General features: G+C 40.0%; 1 protein-coding gene across 4 annotated transcripts in view; it reads left to right on the top strand.

Moving 5' to 3' along the window:
• Positions 1-803: 803 nt before the first annotated feature.
• Positions 804-21,300, top strand: part of LOC108242604 (electrogenic sodium bicarbonate cotransporter 1) — a 45,800-nt gene continuing 25,303 nt past the window's right edge. The window contains exons 1-7 of one of the 4 annotated variants that reach the window (XM_017427557.3): positions 804-1,116; positions 8,844-8,917; positions 10,404-10,583; positions 17,258-17,390; positions 18,293-18,453; positions 18,538-18,717; positions 20,998-21,074. In XM_017427557.3, the coding sequence (XP_017283046.1) occupies positions 1,097-1,116; positions 8,844-8,917; positions 10,404-10,583; positions 17,258-17,390; positions 18,293-18,453; positions 18,538-18,717; positions 20,998-21,074 (825 nt within the window). In that variant the 5' untranslated portion in view covers positions 804-1,096. Of the gene's footprint in view, positions 1,117-2,597; positions 2,729-2,888; positions 3,022-8,843; positions 8,918-10,403; positions 10,584-17,257; positions 17,391-18,292; positions 18,454-18,537; positions 18,718-20,997; positions 21,075-21,300 lie in introns of those variants that run through there. The other 3 variants (XM_037979580.1, XM_037979578.1, XM_037979579.1) reach the window with 3 other exon arrangements.

Here is a 21,300-nt window from a genome sequence, read left to right as displayed (position 1 = left end):
TTTAGATTAAAGTGTAAATATTCTTGACACTGTGTTTGAGACTCGTATTGCAAAAGACTGAAACAAACAACATTCAGCTGGGAAGGAATAAACTGCAGCTCGGGCTGGTTCAGCTAAAACACTGCATGTTAGCTTGTAGCGAACCCATAATCCTCAGATATAATAGTAATAAATGAAAAATATACTGTCGTTTCAGGAGCACAGCAGGGTTCACTTCCTCGGGCTTTAAGTCTTGAAAGACGGTTTTTCCTTTTCCCAACACTGACACTTTATTTTACCAATATTTACACTTTTCTTCTTAGTGGCCCTAAAGCTCCTAGCTTGCTCATGCCACTGCCCCGCAGGCCGCCACTTGCTGATCACTGCTGTGCAGATGGATCCAGCAGAGGTCTCCAGTTTGTGTTCTGTTGGACAGCAGGCCATATATTCATTGTAAGTGCCAGCTTGTCACTGTGGGAGCCATAGGACCTGAAGCTCCATGAAAATAGCGGCTTCAGTTTCACTTTGATGCTTAAATCCAAAACATCAGAATCTAATTCAAGTTTTGCTTTTCTTATTTAGGTCAATTAGTGATAATCAGAGTCCCAAAGAAACGGTTTCATGTTCTGATCAACACGTTTCAGTAATGATCGTGAATCTTGTCGTTTTTTTTAAAATGTGGAAATAAGCTTTTTGGAGATTTTCTGGTGAACAGCAGAAGTGATTATTAAAGTGGAGGCATTGGGTGCGCCTCCCTCCCTCCTTCCCTCCTTCCCTCCCCTCAGGTGGCGTCACGCAGGAGGAGGGATGGCGCTTTAAATATGGAAAAAGACACGCAGAGCGCCGAGTGTCCACACGCTTCCACAGCAGCAGCTTTATCTTTTGACATGTTGTCCCGGGGGACGAGTCCAGCTGGGTCTGAGGGTCGTTTGTAAACTCAGAGACATCATCTCAGAAACAGAACCGAAGTTTTTTTTAAACTTTAAACTCTTTTTTTTTTATTTTTGGTTTGTTTGTTTTTGAAGAACGCACCACAGCGAAGCAAACAACTCAGGAACAGACGGAGACAGCTGCTGGAGACCAGGCTTATCAGCTGAAAGAACCCGAATCTGCCGCCATGAGCTCCGACAAGAGCAAGTAAGTTTCCTAGAGAAGGTCCGGCCCGGTTCTGACCGCTCGGAGGCTCTCCTCGGTCCAGGTGGAGACGAAGACGAGTGGTTGCTCGCGCGTAAATCCGCTGGCTTCGAGTTCGCACTGATGTTCTGTTCTTGGGCGCACCGATCGCGGGCTCTAATCTGCCTTCCACGAGCCTGTCACCACCAATTAGGCGGAGAAAGTGAGCGCGTGCTGGCCCGGAGTGGCGCTCCGGGTCCACAAGCGGCGCATCTTTCCCGAACAGGAGCCTCTCGGTGTGCGCCGCCAGCCACGCGCGTCCTCTTTGCGCAATCCGGAAATCCACCTAAAAAAACTCACCAGCTTTTTCCTTTCTCGGTTCTGTGTCGTCCCCCCTCCAGCCCCCCTCTGGTTCATGTGCACCAGGCTGGGCGGAGTCCCACTCATTCTGTCACCCCTTTAAAGTAAACACGGAGTGTCCCGCAGTGACGCCTCCTGCGTGGTGGTCCCCGTCCTGCCCCCTTTTTCCGCGTAAAAAGCAGTTCAGTTCTTCCTGCTTTATCTTTTACACACAGAGACACGTGGTGCGCAGAGACGAGATGTTTTTCTTCCCTTCCCTTGGGTGGCATTTGGCTCATTTAATTGATCTCTGTTAGTTCATGGAAACCGCATTTCCTTCCATCTTCTTCTTTATTCAGATTATTTTTGTGGAAACGTCTGACTCTCTTTCAGGACAATATGTTGTCCATTTCAGTCCCACCTCCTCCATGCGTGAATGTGTTCGCTGCAGTTTTTTTGGTAGCTGATGTTTTTTGTCTTGTCTGCATGTGTCTGTTAGCAAAATATCTCACGAACCACTGCACAAATTCGAATGAAATTTTCAGGAAATAATCGGTGGATGTGCATCCACAAGTGATTCACTTTTGGAGTTGATCCAGTGCAAGATAGCAGCCACAGCTAATCATCCATATCCAGCACTAACATGTGGACAACTCAGTCAGTTTTACAGATATTGAGCTAAAAGTAGATATGGTAGTAGCTGAGAGTTGTTCTCAACGTGTGCTTTGAGCATATGGTCTTGGGATATGGCATGAGATCTCACATGTTTTTTTAAAGATTAAAAAAAAGACCCTGACAACTCTGTCATTTCTCAACTTAAAATGAAGTCTGACATGAAAGGCGGCAGGCGATATGCATTCCCTTTAATTGCCTCTCCAGAACAGAGTGTGCTGAAAATCTGACCAGCTCCTTGTTTCTGTCACAGGCCTTGTTCCCGAGCAGATCTATAGTGACACAGTTCAAATGCAAATGAAATGCTTGACTCATAGAAAAACAAGTGGGTGGGTCCAGCTTCCTTCACTGCTGCACAACCACTGCACACACGTGTGGAGAAGGACCAGCTCCGAGAACGCTGCTTTTGCCGCTTTTCTCCTTGAGTCAGGCTGGGACATTCTGCAACAAGTGTTCGTGCTGTGGCGAGTGCACTTCGACAAGTCGCGTAGCGCAGAGAGGGGGCAGGAAACCCTTCACCACACGGGAGGGCAAAGTTAGCTCGTGTTTGCAGGTTTGCTGCGCCGCGCACACCACCTGGATACAGCAGGGGAAAGGAGGGGAAGGAATGTGACACCATGGAAGGGTGAGAGGGAAAATCTGATTCTCAGCATTACTCAGCAAAAACAAAAACAAAAATTAGTTGTTCAAATCAACAAAACATACACGAGAACACACACCAGATAAGATCGCGCAATATGCCCCTAAATTGCGTCACTGCAGAAGGAAGCTTATCTTGATCTCCTCGTTCGTTTCCTGTTGCTACGACTCCTGCCTGATAAATCTGTAGAGATGGTCTGAAAGAGGCCACCTCCTCGCTCTGCTTCACTTCTCGTTGCCCTCCGTGGAGATGGATCAGCTTGTCGGTGGCGTGTGTAGGTAAGATCATCTCCTTGGGGGTCAGAGGTCATCCCTGTGTCTTTCGAGGGCAAAGCAGGCGCCCCCAGCAGTCAGTCAGCTGCAAGTTTACATAGACCAGCAGGGAGGGAGGGAGGGGGGTTTTAACGGATGAAAGGCATACAGACCAGTGTTTGTTCAGTGTTTTTATCACTCATCTGGAAGCAGTGAAACCTATATTCACACTTTTTATGGGAAATAAAGCTCTTAGTGTTAGATTGTTTCACTTAAACTAAATTAGAAGCCTACCCTTCCTTGGAAGAATGCCTGAGATATTAACTAAAGTCATCTTGTGCTGAGGATGAAAAAGTTTGGTCAAACCTTCCAAAACAATCTCGTGCATTATCACAAAATGTCACATTTAAAATATGTGTTGTTACTGACTCTCAGCTTCGACCACACGAAATCTTAGCTCAATATCTGAGTTTTAGAAAACACAGAAGTAGCCAAGTTCAATTGGCTGTGGTGGCCACCTTGAAGTTAGTTGACTACAAAAGCTAACCAGTTGTACATGTACATCAAGTCATTACTTTCTAAATGTTTCGTTAAAATCTGTCTAGCGGTTCATGAAATATTTTGCTAACAGACAAACAAGGTTGATTTCAACAGTCAATGCCTTATTTTTCAGCAGAGATCTCATATAATGAGTAGCACTTGGAGTATATATTGTGAATGATTTGCAGCTGCAACTAAACCAAATCTTAGCTCAATACCTGTAAAATTGCCTAAATTATAGCTATTTTAGTGTTTTTAACATGAGTTGGCTTTAGTGGCCATCTTGAATTGGGTTGGCTCCATAAGTTAATCAGTTGTACATGGACACCATTTCCTGAAATTTTCATTAAAATCTGCTCAGTGGTTCAGAAGATATAGTGCTAACAGACAAAGTTGGCTACAAATAGTTAATGCCAAGTTTTGAAACAAAGATCTTGTGCAATCTGTTGGTGCCCAGAATATGTGTTGAGGATCAGTCTCAGCTACTACCAACCACACATAACTTATTTGGGTATAGCCGTTTTGTGGTTTTTTTTTTTTGTTTGTTTGTTTGTTTGTTTTTAAGGTCAGCTGGCTGTGGCGGATATTATGAATAGAAAATGAATCAGTCGTATCTGTACATTCAGTGATTACTTTCTGAATGTTTCATTAAAAACTGTTCATGAGATAGTTTGTTAATGCTACGAACGCTGCGCACACACACACGGGGGTAGAAACATAATCACTATTATCTATCACTCTCTGGGCCAGATATCATATCCACTAGGGAAATTCAAATGAGCTCCCAGTGCAATTGGAGGAACAAGTTGTTTCCTTCCTGGCTTTGTTTATTTAGCTCCCCTCTCATTTATAAGCTGTCTGAACCACAGCTGAAATGTGCTGCGTGGCAAAAAAAAAAAAGAAGAAGGACAAATGCTGCAGCACGTTTAACATGCTTGTTCTACTAATTATCTTTTGAGCATTCAGATAAAGAACTTATAATTTAGCGACAGCAAACTTAAGGATCTAAGTGAGGCTCAGGAAAGCACATGGTTGGAGCAGGTCCATAGTTTACCTGACTGGAGGAACCACATTCCTTCCAACCTTAACGGAGGATTTTAGAAGTCACAAAGCCCTTTAAGGTAAGAAGGAGCGGTTTGAGCTGGGACTGGAACAGTAATCTGTGGGACTGTCAGTGGAAAGTGACTCGTTGTGTGCTCTCTCAGGTATTAAAGGTACTCGTGGCAGACTATAAAAAAAAACATGCAAGAGGTTATCCTGAGCTATTACAAGTGGTACAGTTTGAAGGAGTTTACTGCAATAGTTTTTCGTGATATTGCTGTTATAAAATTCTGAAATGCGGGTATGCGCTCAACGTAAACTAGGCTGAATGCATCGAAAGCTGCATTGATTTTTGAGCGACGTGATTTTGCATTAAGCTGGCTGTAGTCTGTATAGGTAAACATATTAGGCAGAATCGGACAAGCGTAGAACCTTGGAGACGTTTAGGTGGAAATAAATCAATGGAAACAATGGAAAATTTCAGTCTGAAGTCTGAATATAGGCATTTTGGAGCAAACTAATTAGTCTCATTAGTTTTTATTTTATTTATTTTTTAAAAATAGGTGAAATACACAACATTTTAAAGTCAAATTTTAAGACAATTGGCATACTTCACTCAACATGTCTGAGTGTAGATATGTACCAGTGCATCAAACATTTTGGACTTGACCATCCCAAGCAATTCTTCCACAGATGTTGTCATTGTTGACCTATTTTCAGTCTTTGTGTTTTCATAGGCAAACAAACATACTTGGAAGATGACACCAGTTTATAAATTTTGCTTTTTTTTTCAATTTAGGACACTCTATGAGGAAAAGATGGTGATTTTGTTTCTTACTTCCACTCTTTTGGCTTGTCTTTATGGCATTGCGGGGAGTACCTGAATGGGTTCTGACACACTCCGGTTCTCTTTGTGGTTCAGTAATCCTGCTTGAGTTCTGTGCAGCAGTGTAGGTTATCAGGAATATGGCACAGTTAAAACAAAACCGACCGACTCATTAAAGGTCAAATGTGAATTATGTAAATTGTGACAGCAGAAAAGCAGAAAAGCACTATCTGTCAGGGGAGAACAGACATTCTTTGTGTGTGTTGTAATCTGAGACGCTGCGTTCTGTGTTGTGGAAACCAGTTCCATGTTGGACATTAGCATGTTGTAGTTTCCAAAAAAGAAAAGTTAGCTGCCAACCTTCAGCCAAACAGATTTACTGGAAGTTAAGGTATCTGTTAGAAAACAGGAGGAAGCAACATATTGACATGTTGTTTTACTAAATTAAATGTTGGTAAAAGCCATGTGTGTGTTGCAGATTGATATATTCTGCTGCATTTGTTGTGCTGCTAGTTGTCCAACGTCTTCTGCAGCTGGCAGTCGATGCTTTTACGACCCCGAATCTGATAAAGTTAGGCGGATGTGTAAAATGTAAATAAAAACAAAATGCAATGATTTGCAAATCTTAAAAACCCATGTTTTAGTCCCAATGGAACATGGTAACCAAATCCATAAACAAAGAAATTGCACCTTTTTTGCGTAGGGTAAATAAAAAAGGGATGATTTAAAATTTTTGATGGCAACACACCTCAAGAACGTTTGGTCAGTCCATGTTTCCCCTCTGTGAAGCATCCCATCTTCTTTTACCAACAGTCTGTAAACATCTAGAACTGAGGAGAGCTGCTGCTGGAGGTTTTAGAGGAGAAGGTTGACCCATTCTGGTCTGATGGAGGATTCTAGCTGTTCAACAGGCCAGTGTTGTCTTTGATGGATTTTTTGTTTCATGACAAAAAGTCTGGACTGCAGGCAGGTCAGTTCAGCACCAGGACTCTTCTACTCTGCAGCCCTGCTGCTGGAATGGATGCAGTGTGTGGTTTAGTGCTATCTTGCTGAAATATGCAAGGTCTTCCCAGAAAAGGGCCGATTTTTTTTTTTCTAAAATGTATACACATTTTTTTGCAGTAGTCCCTTTCCAGATGTGTATGCTTAAATGGGCTTTGGCTCAGAGGAGATAGCAGCATTTCTGGATGGTGTTCACATCTGGCTTCTTCTTTGTATGATAGAGCTTTAAACAACACACTGTGTTTACAGAGAGAGATCTGTAGAAGTGTTCCTGAGTCCATTCAGTGATGTCCAGAACAGAATCAGGCCTGTTTTTATTGCAGAGCTGCCTGAGGACCTGAAGATCATAAACATCCAGTTCTGACTTTCAGTCCTGTGCTTTGAGCCCAGAGATTTCTCCAGATTCTTGAAATCTTTTTGATATCATGAACTGTAGATGATTAGATAGTCAAAGTCTTCCCAAGTCTTATGTTGAAGAATATTAATCTAAAATTGTTCCACTATTTTTGAATGCAGTTTTTTTTTTTGCTGAATGGTGACCCTCTGCCCATCTTTACTTCTGAGAGACTCAGCTTCTCTAAAATGCTCTTTTTATCCCCAGTCCTCTCACTGACCTGCTGCCTGTTAACCTAATTCACTGTAAAAATGCTCCTCCAGCTGTTTCTCATTTTTACTACTTACTTTTACAGCTTTTGTTGCACCAATCCAACTTTTTTGAGACCTGTTGCTGCCATGAAATTCAAAACTACCTTAGTTTTTTTATGTTACAATTTCTTTGTTTTAATATTTATTATGATTATTATTTTCCATTGTGAATAAAATATAGATTTATGAGATTTGCAGACCATTGCAGTTTGTTTTTATTTAAAAATTTTCACCCTGTCCCAACATTTTGGATATGGGTTGTGGACATAAAGTTTTCCAGTGAACATAAAACCTCGATGACGTGCAGCTCTGGTTGTATGTGCATGTTGGATCATGTAGATCGGGTATTTTTCTCATATAGAGAGATCTGCAAACTCCTCCAGGGGTTTCTACTCTTTGTTTCAGACTCGGCTGCTGCTGCTGAAACCTCTGTTTTCTCTCTGCTCGGATTTCTTCTACCGCTGAAATTACTTCACCAAACATTTGGGCCTGAGTGTGACAGCTAAAAACAAAAACACAAGATATTACTCAGCGTAAGGTGTGGTTTGTTTCATTGTTGCACACTGGTTAGAAGTTGACAGTTGTGACATAGGATGGAAAAACGTTTCCTGATGTTCGTCGTCATCAGAGGCATTTCATGGAAATTGCCATGTGTAGGTTAAGAGTGTAGGGGGTTTTAAATTTTGGATAATTTAGTAGGAAGAATTGTATCAAATAACAGCAGATTATGTCAGACTCAGGTGGCTGCATGTATAATTCATGATACTTACAGTAATGTGCAAAGATTTTAGACCAACAGAAAATTTTTATACAGTATTTTCCCTCTAAGTGGCCAGACTTCCCAGTAATCCTTACTGTCCGCCACTGACAGCAAAATAATTGATAATGCAATTGTCTTTGTGTGTGTAATTTGTCTGTTAGCAAAATTTCTCATGAATCAGTGGATGGATTTCAATAAAATGCTCAGAAAGTAAGCATTGAATATACATCTACAACTGATTAACTTTTGGAGTGAATCTATTTAAAGATGGCTGCCCCAGCCAACTGACTATAGGAAACATAAAAGTGGATATAACTCAGTCAGTTTTACAGATATTGAGCTAAAATTTAGTGTGATCGTAGATGAGGATTATACCCAACACACACCTTGAACTTTGCCTTTAACACCGTCTGTCTGTTAGCAAAATATCTCATGAACCACCAGGCAGATTTTAAGGAAACCTTCAGAAAGTAATCATTGGATGTACATCTACAGCTGATTACCTTTTGTGGTCAACCCAATTCAAGGTGGCCAATACAGCAAATTACTATTAAAAAATCACAAAAATGGCCATAACTTAGTCAGATTCACAAAAGTTGAGCTAACATTTGACGTGGAAGTAGCGGAGAGTCATTCTCAACACATGCTCTGAAATCTAACACATTTCACTTCATCTCACAATATCCAATGACACTGTGTATAACATCATTCACAAGGTTTGACCAAAACATCTACCAACTCTGTCCCTTCTTATCATAGGATGATTTGAGTTTAAAATTGTGGCATTGAAGGCAGCACGCAATGTGCATTTTTTTTTTTTTAGGCCTGAATGATTCAAAGATCAGAGTTCAAAACTGAGTGGAAAAAGTGCAGAAGACTGTCAGAAAGTCTGGGAAACTTTGCCTAATTCCACCTTTTTAGTTCGATTACTAGAAGATCTGCCTCACTGAAAACAAAATATAAAGAAATGATGGCTCATAACCTTTTCTTGGTATTCCGCTTTCCACATTCAATTGTTTTGTTTTTGTTTTGTAGAATGGAGGATGAAGCTGTGTTAGACAGAGGAGCGGCCTTTGTCAAACACATCTGCGACGAGGAGGAAGTGGAAGGTAAGAGGGAGTGTTGAACTGTGACTCATTATCCCGCTGATGCGGCTTGAACATGTCCGAGTTTGTCTCTACATCGTGTACTGTTCAAATCTAAAAAAAGGATTTATCGTCTTCCCTTGAGTATCAACACAGAACGGTACATAAATAGGAGATAATATCCACTTTAGATAAGTCAGTGTCGTTCCTGCCCCATTGTGGTGTGCCAGCTAAAGCCACAGAAGAATCTCTCCGGAGACACCCTCGTGAATTTCCTGGGACGTTCACATGTTTCACAAACCACCACGTCAGGCTTCTCACAAAGAGAAGTGGCGTCGGTGTTCTGGGCCTTACGTCACCCCCCTTGGTGCAGCAGAGCCTCGGCAGAGAGGTTTTTGTTTGCCTCAGGTGCACTTTGGTTTCGACATTGAAAGCTGTTAAAACCAGGAAGACCAGCTTGTGGAATGCCGTGGCTGAAAGAGAGAACGCAGGGTTGCCTCATCACTGAATTGGTCAGGTAATCAGTGTTTAAGTTTGATAATTACCTCCGGAAGAGAAGAAGTCGTAATTTCCCGTATGTGTTGCAGTGCACAAGGTAGTTGGCATCAATAGCAGACTGACTAGTATATGTTATCTCTGCTGAGGGGGAAAACAAAAAAAACTCAGGCCTGGCATTCCAGGAAAGAGTGCACATCACCAGCAGCCTTTCCTGCCAGAGTTTTAGACGAAGATCCTCTTACGTTGAGAAAAGATGGTTTTGGTTTGTTTATGTCAAACCTTTAAAAGTAACTTCATTTTTTTTTTTAAAGTTTCATTCAATATATCAAATTTTAATTTTAGATCAATATCAATAAAATTGACTGAGCTGTGGCCATTTTTGGGTTTGCTAGGGTTGATTAACTGTGTTGACCATCTTGAATTGGATTGAATCAAAAAGTTAATCGGGTGTAGACGTACATCCAGTAGTATTTTTCAGAAAGTTTAATTAAAATCCATGCAGTGGTTCATGAGATGCTTTGCTAACAGACAGATGGAGTTGACTCCAATAGTTAATGGCAAAGTTTTAAGCAAAAATTTTACACGATCTGAAAGGGCTCAGACTGTGTATTTGGGACCGGTCTCAGCTACTACAACACTAAGTATCATGTCAACATCTCTAAAATTGACTAAGTTATAGCCATTTTTGTGACTGCTAATGTTAGTTATTAGTGGCGGCCATCTTTTATTGGGTTGATGCTAAAAGGTATTCAATTGTTGAGGCACCTTCAGTGAATACTTTTGCAAAGTTTTATTAAAATCTGCCAACTTGTTCTTGAGATATTTTGCTAACAGACAGACACACACGAACATGGGCAGAAGCATTATCATTTTCTGTGATCAGTTCAAAAAAGCTTCAGACTGTTAGATCACGTTCTGCCCCTGATGGACACTGATCTGTTCTGTATTCCTGCTATTTCCTTAGTGACTGTGAATGTAATCTTAAACTTCGTTCCCTGTGTTGTTGTCACAGGTCACCACACGGTGTACATCGGCGTGCACGTTCCTAAGAGCTACCGCCCGAGGAGGAGACGCCACAGACGCAAGACCGGCCACAAGGAGAAGCGAGAACGGGCCGAGCAGAGCACAGAAGTCTACAAGTCGGACACGGAGAACATAGACGACTCCAGCACCAACATCCTCAAACCTCTCAGTGAGTTCTGCTTAAAGCAAACCCGACATCCGCTAAAGGCCGCATGATGTTCAGATGAATTTCAGCAGACCTGCCTGCGTCTCTGCAGTTTGAACAGAGGGAACCGGCTGCAGTGGGAGCCAGGCACGTAATGAAGCCCATGGGAAGACATTACAAACTAATCTTAAAATGACAGCGGAGCTTAATGTGTGTAAAGTTAACACAAAGAGGGGTTTTAGCTTCCATCCAGGTGATTACCGCTGCACTCCTCTGGATTTGTGGGGAGGGATTCTCTCTCAGATTCGAAAAAGGGCTGGGTAAAATAAATGGTTTGGCAGAGAATGGAGCTCGAGTTGCAAAAAATGTAAAGTTAGATGAGTGAGAACTACAAGGCAAGTAAAAGAAAAAAACAAGGAAAGGGGACTTCCTGTCAGTCTGTGAACTGATTACAGACTGAAATAAATGCTAGATAAATTTAAAAGAAATTGTGAGGGGTGCCACTGCTTCTGCAGCCCAAAAACTCCAATATGAGTTTGTAAAAAAATCACATTTGGATGTGTAAACTAGTGTAAGAAGTGTAAAGATGACCAAGATACCTTTGGTCTCCATTATTTTGGTGCATGTGGCAGACCACGTTTTATTTCAAAGCCGCACAACGAAGATAAAAGATTTAACAGAACAGTACCTAGAGAAACTGCATTTTCTGCAAAAACAGTGAATGCTGAGTGCTGAATGACTTGGCTGAGATTTGTTGATAAATGAGTTGTATTAACATCAGCCAAAACAGTAGCTACAAGCAAAAATTGGCAAAATGTTGCTAAATGGCCAAATGTAGCAAAACTGTGGCTGAAATGAGCAAGACATAGGTAAAAGCTAAAACAAGCATAGGAAGTCTGCAGAAGCAGATTTCAAAGAGAACAGTGTTTTTTTAAGATTAATAAAAAGTCAATGCTTGTAAATGAAGTTTAAATAATTCAAAAAGTATAAAAGTTACAAATACTAAACATATTTTCATTGAAGTAACAGGTGGGAATCTAACAGCTTTTGGAGTCAACTTAATGATTTGGAACCAGTGTTTTAAACGAATACTAAACATTAACACTGAGACGTACAATTATACTTTACAATACTGGAATTCACCTAAAATGGCTCAGTCACAAAGCAGACATAATGGGAGGGTGTTATCCTTGGGGGAGGAAGCAGTTACTGCGTTAAAATAAGTTTGAGATGAGGACTAAGAGCAGGAGGAAAGCCAAGTGGTCGGCCTCCCAGCCCATACATATGGGATTGGGCGGGGCGGGGGGGTGACAGGATACCTAAAACTGTTTTTTTTTTTTTGCCAAACTAGCTTGCAGTTGGTTAACTTCTTAAAAAAACGAGAAGTGTCTTCTCGTACTCGCATGGAAATTCAGAATACAAAATGTGGAAAATTTATGATTTAAAAAAACATTAAGGTGCACCAACATCTGGCTTTTCTTTTTTCCTGGGAAAGACTTCAACGTGGGTTCAGTCCAGGAGCTTTAGCTCCAGTTGGCACCAGGTTGAATGTGCTCATTTTTCACTAAGTGAAAAGCGGAAATAAGTGCTGGTTTAAAAACTCGAATACCCACAAACACCATCCGTTGAAAAAAACTCAATCTTTCGCAACTTCAGCTCATGGTTTAAGGAATCAGTTTTACCTGCTTGCACATGTGTAGGACTTATTGTTGGGATCTAACTAAAAATAATAACTTTCTCAGGTGCTCTTGCTCATCACATACCACTGGATAAACAAACAGCTCTTCTGGTTTTAGTTGTTTCTGAGAATGCTAACTGGGATTCTCATGTTAATGTGTTGAGATGAGATGTACTTTTCTGCGTGAGTAGTTGTGTTTTTTGGGGGGGAAATAGCAAAATTAGATACTTCCAAATGGTTTTCAAAACTTACAAGTTTACTTGTAAAAATTCCACGACACGTTGAAAATACGGACATAAAGTCTGGAGGAATGTACAGCTGTTCTGTCATGTTTCCACCACATGACTGTTTCAGGTCAGAGCAGAGAAAATGAGCTCTGGTGTGTGTGTAAAAATAAATAAATAAAATAAAATAACATTGACTAAGCTGTGTAAGGCAGTGCACCTTTCCAAAAAAAAAAAAGGTGGAAATGTCACCAGTGACGTTTCATCCTCGATTTGTTTCCCCCAACTCTTCTTGACCATGCAGGCGTCGGTTCTCAGACTCGATGCCGCAGATGTACTCCTGAGTAATCCTCTCTTCTCTGACGCTATAATCCCATGTTGCACCTCATGGTCAGGTTTAAACCAGCCTGTGTGCTTAGTCATCCAAAGGTGCCTTGATGTGATAAGTGCTTTGTTTACATTAATCCCCCTATCTGGATGTCGCAGGCTTGATTTGATTATCGTGAAAAGAATTTGAATATTTGTACATGGCCACAGAATGTTATCAATACTGCAAAATCACACTTGCAGGGTTTGTGTGTCTTTGTCTTTTACCTTTTTTTAATCTTTTGAACTGCTTACATAAGGTAATGGGCAGACAATGTATTGGAAATGCACACTGATTTAGTAATAGTTACACTGGATGTACATCTACAACTGATTAACCTTTGCAGTCAACCTGATACAAGATGGTCACCACAGCTAAATAACTTTAGAAAAAAACCAAAATGACTATAAGTCAGTCAGTTTTACAGATATTGAGCTAAAATTTGTAGAAGTACTATGTGAGTCATCCCCAACACATACTTTGACCACTTACAGATTGCGCAACATCTTTGATCATGTGATTTTCAAGGTTAAACCAAAAAAGCTTTAAGTTTGTTATTTCTCAATATAGGAGGATCTTAGTTTAAAATGTTGGCATTAAAGGCGGCAGGCATTATGGATTCCATTAAGGGATGTTGGGCTTTTAATTTAATTAGTTTGGATTTCCACCTGAGAGCCATTCTCCATCCTTTAGACATTACTTTAACTGATTTAGGCCTTTTTTTTTTTTTTTTTTTTTTAAATTAATTATCCAAAAATGTGTTTGTTTTGAACTCAATGCTTCAATGCCCTCTCTTGATTTATTTATTTTTTTTACATTTTTTTGTATGTGTATGATTAAAACATGACATTTATCTGAAAGCCAACACTGTTGCTGGTCGTTGATCCGTTGAATCGATATCAGACTGTAAACCAGCAGGCGTCGAGACACAAGTGGAACTAAACTAAACAGAGAAGACATTAAAACAAAACACTAAATGCCTCCTTTTAAACACACACACACAAACACACTGCCTCTCTCCTATCAGACAGTATCTCTTTTGGAAGTCAGGGGTGTAAATAGTGGTGTAAGGTTGAATTTGAGGGTAGACCCTTGTAAATTATTATCTATGATGGGAATAAACATTTTTCTTGCTGTTTAGCGGTGAACCAACTGGCTGACCCTATGTGGGGGAACAAATGAACTTGACTTTTTCCCTTTTTCTCTCCTGACTTTTTTTGTTAGTCCCCACTTCATAAGATGTATATCAGTGTGTGTGTTTCAATGATGTGTATAGTCTTCTGAAAGCACGATGTGTTGAAATGTCAGAATGTGAGAGAAGAAGATGCTGAGGCAGGACATGAACACAAAGCTCGCTTCCGTCAAATGTGATGTGGTTCAAAAAAGACAGAAGTGAAAACTGGAAACACAAATACCAGTTGACACTGCATACAGTCCTCCACTTGTTGGATTTTCTGCTGTTTTGGCTTTTATCTAAATCCCTGTAATCCTGTTGATTGTGAGAAACCCTTGGAGCTGTCCACTCAAAGGTTGTGTGCAACCACAACAGAGGTCAGGTTTTCAATGATAACACCGGAGTGGAGTTCGGAGACGTTGGATGGCTCTGTGTACAACATATGGTGTCATAGAGTGCACACATTTTTTTGCAAGTTGGCATATTCGTAAAAGGACACCAGAGAAATTCCAAGGTTGTCATATGTGTCCAGTTGGATGTGTGGACTGTGCAGAAAGATGCCGGTGTATGAGATGACCCTCTAAAGCTTTCTCCACTTCACTGATCTTCTCCTTAACTTAGCTTAAGTTTAGCTCCAACTGTACTGGTTTAAAAACAACCACCCTAAATTAAGCCCTTGTGCACTTTTTCAGGATTAGAAGGTTACACGCACTGTTACGTTGCAAAGGCAGAGCCCTGATTTGTATGTAACACAAATAGCTTCTTGTGTCTTCCTCCTTACCGAACACAGTTGCACAATTTTGACCTCGTAGTTTTGACAGGAACAAGTATTTCCTCCTACAATTAACTCATTAATTAAAAGAAAACAAGACATGCTTTCTCATTGGGTGACTGTTGTTTTGAACATGTCTTAACCTTTCCTACAAGAAAGAGCACTTGGATTATTTTTTAATGCAAATTCGTATTATGATCTTCTGATTCAAATCTTTCTCAGAAGGAAGGAAACTGTTTTTTCTCGTGATTGCTTTTGTTTTCATTGAGTCATGTTACTGCCCATAAAGAAGCTGCTTTATACCTTCCTGGTGTGTGTATTTATTTGTAGAGTTTCGTAGCAAAGTGGAAAATTTTTGGATATATTTCAACAAGAAGACATTGTGCTCTGAAAACAGTGACACATCATCAACAATGAGTTTTTTGCCATCTGTAGAGTCTGCAAATACTATATGCCAACAGATTTTGTTGTTCGTTGGGGAACGTACAGTATGTGACATCCCTCTCTCTGGCATCACCTTGCACAAACTTTTGGCCACCCACCGCTACAAAATTCCTTCAGTTGCTGGATGCACGTAGAGCCCATTTCGAATGCCGGAGGGGTCAAAGGGCAAATTTAAATCTGGATCCAAATCTGGCCTTTGACTTGAACATTCCAGAGCTCTCTATTTCCTTCTTTTAGGACATTTCCCTTCTTGGCTTTTAATGTGTGTCTGGAATCATTTTCCTGCTGACTGATTCTTTTGCAGTTTAATTTTCAGGCTGTAGTCCGAAGCATGGCTTTAAGCTCTGTTTTTAAAATTTTAATTTATTAATGGCGAACAAACTACTCTTTGGGTATCATGTTTTCACCATGTTGTCTCACAGTTTGTTGAAGGATCTTCTAACATGTAGAATGTTGCTACAAGCAAACAACTCTTTATCATTTGTCTTACAGTAATCATGACTATCAAAGGTTTTTACCTGACACACCCTGTGCAGTTTAGATAGGTGCAATTTCTTTTATGGCACATGAACGTACTTTGACATAATTGCATATAAAACATTAACCAGAGATTATTTCCTTTTTATTCATCATTGCTATTGATTATAGCTTATAAAGCGGTAGTTAACTTTTTGTTCTGTTTTGTTTTTATTGGTTTCTGTATAAAAATTCAAAATGCAATCAAAAATAAATGTCTATTTATTTTGTTGAAGTAATACTCACCACCTTTTATGCCAATGTTTTAAACTAAGATGATCTTTTGATGTTGAAAAATGACAGTTATGGTCGTTTTTAGCAAATCTTGGTAATGACATTATGCACAATCTCACACACGGGTTGGAAATGACTCTCAGCAACTACCACACCAAATTGTAGGTCAGTATCTTTAAAATTGACTGTTACATCCAGTTTTAGGTTTGCTAATATTAATTAGTTTTAACATTCAGCTTTAATTTTTAAAAGTTAATCAACTGTAGATTTATACCCAATGATTATTTTGTCAGTTTCATTAAAATCCATCAAGAAGTTCAAGAGATATTTTGCTAACAGGCAAACAAACGAACATTGCCTGAAAGATTTACAGTACAAACCCATATTCATATAAATGTGAATAGGATTGTTTATGTTGGTTAAACATTTTAGGAGACCTGTAAAACAGCTTTACAATTGATCAACCTACTTGTAACAAATGCAAGAATAATTCTTATCTTTTTTTTTTAGAATTGGAGTTTGATAGGAACTTCTTAAAATATTTCTCAAATGATAAAATACCAGTTTGTCATGATTAATGTGACTTTATTTTAATGTGACTTTATTAGATGTAAGAAGATATGATCCAAACATAAATATAATTAATACATTGTATAAATTAGTTCAAAATGTCTACATCATCCGAAAGTAAGGAAATGTACAACTAAAGATCTTTTTTTTTCTACCAATTATAATATATTACATTATGTTTCTGATTGACATGCACAAGAGGAAGCAGATAAAAACTAAATAAAACTGAACCAGGAATTGAAACTTGAGGTACACCACGAGACAATCTTTCTTAATAAAAATCATGAAGGGACACAAAAATTGTCCATCTCTTATCCTGTATTTGTCAAAACCAGTTAAGAATTGGACCCAAGCTCTTTCACGATGAAAATGAGCATGAAATTTTGAATACACGTTGAAAATGTTTTCATGAGATGCATCTACTTTAAGAATGTGTTGTGTATGTATTCTACTGACAGATGAAATATATTTTTGGAGAGAAGTTCAGCCTTGGACACTGGAGCTTGTGTCCAAGGCAGTAATGTTCACTTTCTTGTTTTTTAATCTTGATCTTAATCTTGCATTTTATCTGATTTAAAGAACAGAGTAACATCATTACAATTTTTAGAGTGTAGCACTAATATAAATTTTTCAAAGCTAGAACCTTTGGATGGCTTTTGTATCTTGAAAACCATAAACTGATTCTAGATGGTCATTGGTGTTCTTGTTTCTCCCTGCAGTTTCTCCTGCTGAGAGGATTCGGTTCATCCTCGGAGAGGAGGATGACGGCCCACCACCTCCTCAGCTCTTCACCGAGCTGGATGAGCTTCTGTCCGTGGACGGGCAGGAGATGGAGTGGAAGGAGACAGCCAGGTGAGTCACTGAGCCAGATGTCCCATAAGAGGGGGTAACCCTAGGTAAAAAAAACGAGCAACCAGTTGGGTCGGAAATTTCCTGCTTCACAGCCCTGAAACTTGGAACACAATCTGATCATAGTTCAAGACTGAAAGGAAATAGGCCATACTCCAATGAACTTCCAGCATACTCCCAGTATACTCTTATCTGATTGGGATTTGTTCTACCTCCCCTATGAGATCAGGAAAAGGCAGAAACCTTCACATGACCAGACCAGGACTTACTGTTGCAGTTGCTTTGGAACACATTAGGAGGAATTTGTTAAAAGGCTCAAATATTGAGTAAAGTTTAAGTCCAAAGAACATTCTTCTTCAGTTCTTGTAATTATTTTTGGCCAGTTTTGGAAAACTGGGGTCACATGGGAGTGGATGTTAATGAACTCCTTAAAGTGGACTGTGTCCCCTGTCCCAGCGAGACAGCAGATCACAGGCGTGTGGAGCTCAGCCAAAGGGATACTCTATCCTCAGAGGAAACCCCATCCTCGGGACTCAGGAGAATGGCTCTTTGTAGCTGTGACATGTGACGCGTTATTATTAAAAAGAATCCTTGTCCATGAGTTTTACCTTCGGGACAAGGCTAATCCCAGGAGGCAACAAAGTCCTGTTTCTTCCACTGAACCATGTGTGGTCTGAACGCTGCAGAAGACAGACGACACGCTGGTGCCAGCTTGATCTTTTTCAAATCCAGTGATTTTTTATTTCCATGCTGTCGTGCATCCCTTATTCTTGTGAACTGTGACTAATTCTAAATGCTTTGCGTTTGCTTTGTTGATAAAAGAATTAAGCCTGTTGCTTTTTTTGTATTGCCCAAACAAATGTAACCTTTTCTCTGCGCCCGTGTCTTCTTCATCCTCCGTCTAGATGGATCAAGTTTGAGGAGAAGGTGGAGAAGGGTGGCGAACGTTGGAGTAAGCCTCACGTTGCCACGCTGTCCTTGCACAGCTTGATGGAGCTCAAATCATGCATCGAGAAGGGCACGATCATGCTGGACATGGAGGCCTCCACGCTGCCTCAGGTTGTTGGTAAGTGGGCTCCAAAACAGGGTCAAAGATTTCAAAGAATCAGAGAACGACGCTGTCTTGATCTTTATTGGCTATTTTTAACAGAGATGATCACTGACAGCCAGATTGAAAACGGACAGTTAAAGGCAGACCTGAAGGAGAAGGTTATGTATACTCTGCTAAGAAAGCATCGCCACCAGACCAAGAAGTCCAACTTACGTTCTCTTGCTGATATTGGCAAGAGTGTTTCCAGCGCAAGTAGGCTGTTCTCAAGCCCGGAAAACGGTAGTATAAAAACTTACAGCTTTAATTGTTTTGTACCTTCACTTTCCGCTTTTTTTCAACTTTTTGTTTATTTCCTCTCTGACACCAACTTCTGTTCCAGACTTGTGTATTTTCTCATGCAACCTTTCACTTGTCTTCTTTTTTGTTCTTTTCCTGTTTTTTCCCCTTTTCCTCTTGTGGTTTGCGCTGTCTCTGACTTCCTGCATCGGGGGTCTTGCAGCATGCTACTCCCTCGAGCCCTCTTTGCCTTTTTTAACTCCACGAGACTCGCTGAAATCATGTGAGGTCAGGAGGAGCTCCAGCACTGGATACCTCTGTAAGTGAGGTCACTGCCCTCCGGTTTAAAATTGTTAAGATATTTTCTTTCAAAAAAACTAACATATGTTAGAGGGAGAAAAAAGAAAAGTAGTACTGAACTCAAACATTTCTGCAGAAATTTTGAAGGGTTGCTAGTACGTGTAATGCCAATACCTGTCTTTTATAAAACCCAATAGTATTCTGTTGCTTATTTTTGTAATAATCTAAGTTATAACAAAGACAGATTTATATTTTAAAACTTCAGGGTAAAACCTCTTCCTGTTTGCCTTTTTAAATGTCTTTTTGGGGGACTTTAAATACTAAATTTGTAGAGACCTTTATTCCATTTTCCTTAAATAATAAATAGATAAAAGATCCACTGAGTCAGAATTTGCTGAGTCAGTGGTTGTCGTGGCGATTGCTACCTTTATGGGGAGCAGAAAGGCAAGAGGCAGCACACAGTGCAGACAAACACAGAGTAGAAACTGAGCTTCAAACAGTTGTGCAAAAAGCTATAAATCATATCAAGGACATTCTTGAACTGTGAGCAGCAGAAACGTCTGGTGGACATATGTGTTAAATTTTGTGTCTACAGAAGAGTATGTAGGAGATGCAACAAAAAGAAGACCCTTCACTTACAGTTTTGAAGAGAACGTTGAGAGCTCAGATACAGTGGAAGTCAATAAAAGTTTGGGTGTATGTACACAGAGCTTTGGGAGAAAGCCCCAAGTCCGACTGATGCACCGGGTGAAAAAAAGATAGAAATACCTATGTTTTGATGTAAAAACTATCTAAAAAGTGCACATTTACTGCAAATCAATAGTTACCAAAGTCTTTAAGGTTTAGTCAGCTCAAACGTTAGTGTGTGATCTGATTACACTCCAAATTAAACATTATGTGGTTAAAATCATAAAACTTACACTGTGATTGTGTAAAAACCACTAAAGATGTCAAAATACCAGTTCAGACATATAAAGCCCAATTTTCTGTGACCTGTTTAAGCTTTGGATGATGTTTCTACTGTGAAGTACATCTGAGCCATAGAGCTCCAAATATGGCTGTGGTTTTTCACTCGTTTTACCAAAATCCCATTGTTGTTTACCAGGAATTTCCTTTTTTAATTTTAATTGATTTATGTTGTAAGATGTAGTGCTACCAAAAGTGAAAGCACAGTATTCCCAGTATCAAACTGCATGTTTTAATAAATGTTTTGTATGGGTATTTTAAAAACTGCAGGAGGAGCAGTGAATCAAAAATAGTGACTGAAACGGGAGAATAATGGCCAAATAATAATAATAATAATTATAATAATAATTTTACTTATTCAGCTCTCCATCTGAAGCAGATGTGGAAACAGTCTTGTGTTCTTAGCTAAATATTTGTTTGGCAACAGAAAGCTGAATTGGTGTAAAGTGTGCTCCAACATAACAGCGATGATGAAATCTACTGCATCGAACTAAGCTCCATAGTTTACACATCTGTGAGTAATTTCATGAGCAGCATCTTTCTGCAGCAGATGTGAGATGACTACATATCCCGCTCTCCTTTCTCTGGAGGGACTAAATCAGTTTTTCTCAACCTTTCAGGCCTCTTACCGCCCCCAACCCCCACCTCCCACCACCCTTTTTTTTTGCCTGTTTACGTTAATAAATCTTTTTTATTCATGGACTAATATAATACCTGATCTTTGGTACGGCCCATCAGAACATCTCTGTGGGTCATTCTCCACCATGTACTGCTTCTATGAGTCCCCCACTTCCTGTGGTGAAGGCCATTCAGATGGATCTTCTGAGTAAAGTCTTGCCCCTAAATGAATGCCCATCTGGCATTAGCCTTAAAGCTCAAGTCTTGCCACTTTTAGCTGATGCTTCTGCCTCTTTTAATATACTTTCCTCCTGGCTTTTCTTTTATCTTACTTACCTTTCTTCTAATAAAAAAGTCATATTTACTCTTTCAATTAACCAATTTATCCCCTCTGCACAGGGAGTCCAACTACTTCCCACCGTAACCTGACTTCCAACAGCCTGGGTGATTTCTCTGACAAACCAGAGAAGGACCAGGTAATGTGTCAATGCTTAGTTTGTTTTTTTAATTACAGGAGAGCTGCTGTGGTCTCTGCTCTGCAGGGCTGCCTGTTGCCTTGTGTGTGAAACTCACAGGGATTTCTTCCGCTTGGAGCAACAAAAGTTCTCTGTCTCTGTTGTGTGAGTTTCTGTTGTCGAATGTTTGCGCGCTGTCACTCTCCGTGTCACGGCTCAAGATGGAGTAACTGTGGACTGCTGAAGT

The sequence above is a fragment of the Kryptolebias marmoratus genome, linkage group LG14 (genome assembly GCF_001649575.2).
Source record: "Kryptolebias marmoratus isolate JLee-2015 linkage group LG14, ASM164957v2, whole genome shotgun sequence".
NCBI lineage: Eukaryota > Metazoa > Chordata > Actinopteri > Cyprinodontiformes > Rivulidae > Kryptolebias > Kryptolebias marmoratus.
The sequence above is the reverse complement of the archived record's forward strand: the minus strand, read 5'-3'. Positions and strand labels throughout refer to the sequence as shown.